Here is a 6,000-nt window from a genome sequence, read left to right on the forward strand (position 1 = left end):
TTTCAGTGGCTGTGAGAACCTGAGACCACAATCAAAGGAACTGGTCTTTGAAAAGAAAGCATGTGACAGCCAGTCTATATCCAGGAACCAATAGTTCTGTGAGCCCTTATGTCTGCCAGGGTCCTGGCAGAGACAATGAAGACTCTCCTGCCCCAGCAGCTCATGGGAGTGGCCCCAAGTCCCACTATTTACAATTAATAAGCGATAATCCTCTAATATTAAAAATAAACCCACCAGAACAAGGGCTCTGAGATGCCCACTCTAGGCCCCGACTAGTAGGGAGGATAGAGCACATGTTGACCCTGGGAAAGCTCCCAAGTCATTCTCGGCTCCAGTCTTCACTCTCTCTACATTTGCCCTATTTCTCACACCCCTACACTGGGTCGGTCCTCTGGCCCACCTTCTTTCTGTCCCAGCTGCCCTTGAACGGGTAGTTAAATTTCTGACGCTGACCCGTCCCCACCCCCTCTAGGGCACAGCTGCAGAAAAACTGCCTCAGGCGGGCCTCTGGGGCCCCTGCGGGGAGGTGGGGGCGTTATATCTTCTTTGTCTGGAACCAGGCCTGTCCGGATCTTCACCATCCTCCCATCCCTCCACCCATGCCCTGTAGCAGGAAGATCGCAACATTAAAAAGAGACCAGGATGAGTTAGGGTTCCCGCTTTCGCTCCACCGGTAGCGCGCAGTAGAACGAAAGTGACTAGATTTCGATCGGGCAGCTCTACATTCCTACCTGAGAGTCGGGGGTGGGGCGTCGGGGGGAGGGGGTCGCCTAGAGGGATGCAGCAACTGACAGCTCCACCTCCAGCCTCGCTCATTGAGTTCAAGCTTGGAATCTCATATTGTAAACCCTTTGAGCTACAAGGGCCCCGAGGCTATACTTTCCCCGTTTACAGATGCGCCAAATGAGGCTAAGGCGGGATGCGACTTGTCCAAGGTCACATAGCAAGTCCGGGGTAGATGAAGGGCTGTGGGCCGGGAACCTCTTTCTCAAAAGGGTCTCTCCATAGCCACTCTCGGGACGGCGGGGCATCTGGGAGTGGGCGTGGGGTGCTGTGCCAAATAAAAGGACCCAGGTAGGATATGCCTGCGCAAACGGGTTTCCTTCCCATATCTGGGAGGCTTGATCAGAGTCCCCGGAGCGCTGCCAGGGTAGGATTGAACTGCAGATGTTGACTGAAAAGAAATAGCTCAGATTCCCTTTTCACACAGGTGTTCTGCTTCAGGACGGTGTCTTAGTTGAGAGCTACCCCCTTCCCCACTGTGCGCTTCGCATGTCAGGGAGCCTCTATCTGGCTCCTGGGTAATTCACCGCCTCCGGACTGGACCGGTGTCCGGGAGGTTCTAATGCCAGACCTGATGTCCTGGCCACGGCGCCCCAGAGAGGTTACAAAACCATTCTCAGATTACAGAGATTCCATGCCCAAACCAGGCTTCCGCGCCTAAGTCCGGCCTTCAGAAGCTCACGAGCCCACAAGTCTGAGTCCAGGAGAGACACAAGCAGGGAGCTGGTTTCGACACCGCCCCGCTGTAAGCCGTCGGGCTTCGCTCTGCACAACAGTCGTATAGTTTCGTTCCCCCCGCAGGAGGACTTTGGGATGAGCCCTTTGCTGAGCGCTGGAGGTAGGAGGCCGGGGAACGAAACCTTCCGGGAAGAAACCCAATTTATGTAAATTAAACTACCTTTAAAAGTTTTGCTACTGAAAGAAAGCCCATTGAGAATAATGTTTGAGAAGCCAACACACCTCCAGAGAAACGTCCGCCTCGATCTTCAGCTAGAAAACCTGGCTTCACTGGAACACACACCCTAGGCCACCACCCTCCCCTGCCGCCCGCCCCTCCAGCGCCCAGCTGTGGCAGGGGGTTGCGGCTGCTATAGCGCTCCTTGGGCCTGAGATTGATTCCCGCAGCGCAAGTCCAGCCCATTTCCCTGCTCTTGCTTCGGGCAAAGCGAGGCCCACAGGGCTCAGACTGGTTGTTCAGTTGGATCAAGTCAGAGATGACACAGCCATCGCAGTCCTAACTTGGTGGGTCTTCTCTAACCCTTATTTTAAAAACCTCAAAGAGAGAAAGCAACTGACCCGAGGTTACACAGCTAGTGAGGTCAAAGCTAATTCCTGCTCCTGGATCAGGAATCTGCTCTGCCTGGCCCAGGTCTGCCTGTAGGAATTGTTGAAGTGGGTGAAAAGGGGGGAAGAATTTAAGAACAATGCCAATTGTCTTTGTCAGGTTTTGTTTTCATTATTAGTGCACCCACAAAGGGCAAATGCTCTGGGGCTACCTTTCTCTCTCTAAAGACTTTAGGCAGGGGCTCTTCTAGGACTCAGCTTCCCCATGTGTTCTAATAGGGAAAAGAACCCCTGAGATGAGGCCTCCCACGGTTCTGAAAGATGAAGATCCATGGGTAGAGAATATTGTCATCATCCCACCAGGCTCATTCTAGAGCTGAGGCTCTGGATGCCATTGCCTGGTCAGATAGTGTTCTGCCTATCTTGGTCTCCCTGGCCTTGGGGAGCCTTAACTCACACAGAAGTTTGTTTGTTCAAATGTAGTTTTTCTCCAAGGGTACCCATGAGGATGGGGTTCTATCTCCTCCCCCAGCAGGAATGAGAGGTCTAAGGGCAGAAAAGTCCCCCACAAATCCCCACCCCTCCCTGGACCTCAGTTTTTCCTATTTGGTACCACAAAGAAAAAAGTAGACAAAAAACAAAATCCTAAGTGGCTCCCTATTCAGGGCTGACCTCACCAGATCTTGGGCTTAGAGCTATAAGGGCACAGACTCCTTCCCAATTGTACAGATGGGGAAACTGAGGTCAAGAGACAGAATGGAATAGTTCTGAAGAAAGGAAAGGAAGGTCATGAGGCCCATTAAAAGCCTCAAAGTTAGAAGAGGAAAGAAGCCCACGACAACAACAACAAAAAAACCAATCCCAAAACAAGACCTGGATGCCCCCAGTCCATCCAGCTTCTCAACTCTGCTCTTCCCCAGCTGGGGCCCAGGCTGTGGCAGACAGGCGGAAGGGCAGTGTCACCTGAGACATTGGCAGTTACCTAAGCAGGTGGCCCTTATCCCAACTCGTCTTGAAGAGGGGGCGTGGCTCCTCAGATTTTAAAACTCTGGCCAGCCTAGGCCACTCTTCCCAACCACACCCAGGTCCATCTCACTGAAGAATGAAATGCTTTATTGATTAAATGATTATTCAGGCGATTGAACTAATCAAAGAGCCCATCGACCACCATGAATTACATTCTTTGCAGACAGCTTGTCGGGAAAGGCAGCCAGGGCCAGCCATGCAGACCCTCCACTGAACTTTTACCAGCCTCGAACCTATCCCCAACACAATCACAACCCCTAGTCCCAGCACAGGCATCTCTGGGAGTCCCACATACTAAGGGACCCACTGGGGAAGTGAGGAGGGGAACTGGGGATGGAGCAGAGAGGATTTCCAGGTTCCCCTTCCTGCACTCTCAATCTGGGGAATCCTCTTCAATTCTGCGTCTTTGACTTCTGCCTTAACTTCTCTTCAGTCATAATTTTGGAAACACATCTAAGCCCTGGGAATTTCCTGGGTTTGGAATATAAACTCACCCCTTTCTTTCTGCTTTCTGACCTATATTTAGGGCTGGGTTACAGATCCACAGGAATGGGGAAAGAGGAGTTCTAGCCAGGGCCAAGAGTGTGTTTGGGTGTGGGTTAGCACACTTGACCTAATGAATAAAAAAGGCTCCTGTGCCCAGCTTTTACCCACAAAGGGCAAGTGCTCTGGGGCTACCAGAGCAAACAGTGCTCAGAGCAAACAGAGTCTTCCTGCTGCCTGCCATCTCCCCTCAGATATAAACACACCCTGCTACTCACTGCCTGGGCCTGTGGGAGGCACACCTGGTCCTGTGCCAGAGAGGCCTGTGTGCATACAGGCACCAGAACTCACCCAGGCAAGGCACACATGTCCACTCCACTTGTGCTTTCCTCCACTGGAGGGGCACCCACAAGATAGAACCTGAGCACACAGTACACACGTACACACACACACCCCCACACGCACACACACACCAGTGTCAGAGACTTGTCTAGGTGAAAGTGAAGGCAGGCTAGGAGTCCCTAAAAATGTCTCAACTATGCTATAGGCTGCCTGCTTTCACCTGCCAAGGCTGTGCCTGCCACTGGAGACCCTTTTATATAAATAGTAGGCTTAACAGTGCCCACAGAGAGAAGCAGTGTGCACACCCTGAATTCACACACACCCTGAATTCACACTTCCATTCCTGGTTCTCCCAACAGAATGGGACCTGAGCCTGACTGTTCACAGGCTTAGCACAACAGACCCCCACAGGCCCCAGACCCATCTCTGTGCCTAGAAACTGGCACTTTCGTGTATATTGACATGTACACAGAATACATGTTGACATGTATTCACTTTTCTCACTTCTAAAATTACTTGGGATATGACAGATTAACACAGACCCCTAAAGGAGTAGATATACACTCAGATATGTATCCAAATTATATATATTACACACATCACATTTTGGGTACAAAAGAACAGTACCCAAGAACACAACTCCTAAACACACACTAACACATTCATGACTATATAAACACACAGGCATATAAACTCATGGACACACTCAGGCATTTGAAAATACAGGACACACAGACTCATTATCACTCATGCACACTCTGAACCCATATGTAAACACGCAGACCCAAAGAAACTTTCAGAACCCTAGCTAGACACCTACATAAACATTCAGAAATAGAGAAAAAATGGGCAAACTCTCAGACACTTGGACTGATGCAGAAGTCCGTGAATAGATTGGTGGAAAAAAAAAAGACACACAAACGTGCCACAAACAGACAGGCAATCAATCCCGACGCGCTTGAGGACCAGCACCCAGTTGGGTCCCGGCTGGGTCCCGAAGTTAGCGCGCCTAGAGCCAGTATCGCGGTCCTACCTGTCCTGCCGGTCCGAGGAGTTGGGTAATTTTTCTCTAAATCCATTTTGATTTTTCAGAACTTGATGGAATGGACAAGGGGAAAAAAGTTTCCACTTTTTTTGTACTTTTTTTTTTTTTTTTTTTTCTGGTGTCAGGGGCCGCTCACAGGTCGAAATAATTCAAGCCTTCCGCTCCCCCGCCGAGCTGGGGTAGCTGATCACTGAGCTGAAACTAAACGTTTTAGGTGGAAAAAAAGCGTCCGAAGGCACCGTGAAATGATTAAGGAACTAAAGAGCTTCTCGCCATGTGAGATCATGTCCTGTTCTCGCCAACATCACAAGATGTCCCCTGACACGCCGCGCCCCCAGCGTGCGGCCCCGCACTGCGGGCCCAGAGCTGGGCAAGGGTGTCCGCGCTGTGCGGCAGGGCCTGCTCAGCTGGCCAGACGGGGCGGGCAGGGCCGGGCCGGGCGGTAGTAGTGCTGGAGGCCGGGAGCTTAGCAATGTTGCCGCCGCGCCGCCCTGGACTTTTATAGGGGGTTGGGGGGAGGGAAGGAAGGCTTCAGACAGCCGGGAGCTAGCCCGCGCACTTACGGGATGGGGCCGACCAAAGGCGAGCCTGGAGCCCTGACCTCTCTGCAGCACCTCCAGCAAACCCCCTGAGTCTTGGTGTCGCGGCCCTCTTCTAGGTGCGCCCGGCCTGTGACCCCTCTAGATGCAAACCTCGCCGCGTAGGCGGGCGCAGGCCGGGTTTTTGTTTTTAAAGAAATTAACCAGTTTGCCAAGCAGGTGCATCTGAAGGGGGTGCAGAGGCAAGAGACGTTGCCAGACATCCAGTTTCCTCAGATTCACCCCTAGGGCGGCGCCCGTCCCCAGCGCTCCCGGCTACCCCACCCCCACCCCAATTTGCAGCTCTAATACTACTGCTGGGTCCCTAACTTTTGGACAGTGCCAGAACCCCGAAGACCCCAGGTCCCATTCAGCCTCCCGGTCGCAATTCTTCCTACATGTCTCATTCTGGCTCAGAGCACGGAGGCTAAGCTGTGAAGTGCTGGAGATAAAATCCGG

At 52.2% G+C, this 6,000-nt stretch overlaps 1 protein-coding gene across 1 annotated transcript in view; it reads right to left on the reverse strand.

The window, feature by feature from the left end:
* PAX5 (paired box 5) overlaps positions 1-5,663 on the reverse strand; it is a 159,749-nt gene extending 154,086 nt beyond the window's left edge. Inside the window, exon 1 of the mRNA XM_090274426.1 lies at positions 4,952-5,663. Coding sequence (XP_090130552.1) covers positions 4,952-4,997 — 46 coding nt within the window. The 5' untranslated portion in view covers positions 4,998-5,663. The remainder of the gene's footprint in view (positions 1-4,951) is intronic.
* Between the last annotated feature and the right edge of the window lie 337 nt (positions 5,664-6,000).

Source organism: Furipterus horrens, unplaced genomic scaffold, assembly GCF_987537825.1.
Source record: "Furipterus horrens unplaced genomic scaffold, mFurHor1.1.pri manual_scaffold_4, whole genome shotgun sequence".
Lineage (NCBI taxonomy): Eukaryota > Metazoa > Chordata > Mammalia > Chiroptera > Furipteridae > Furipterus > Furipterus horrens.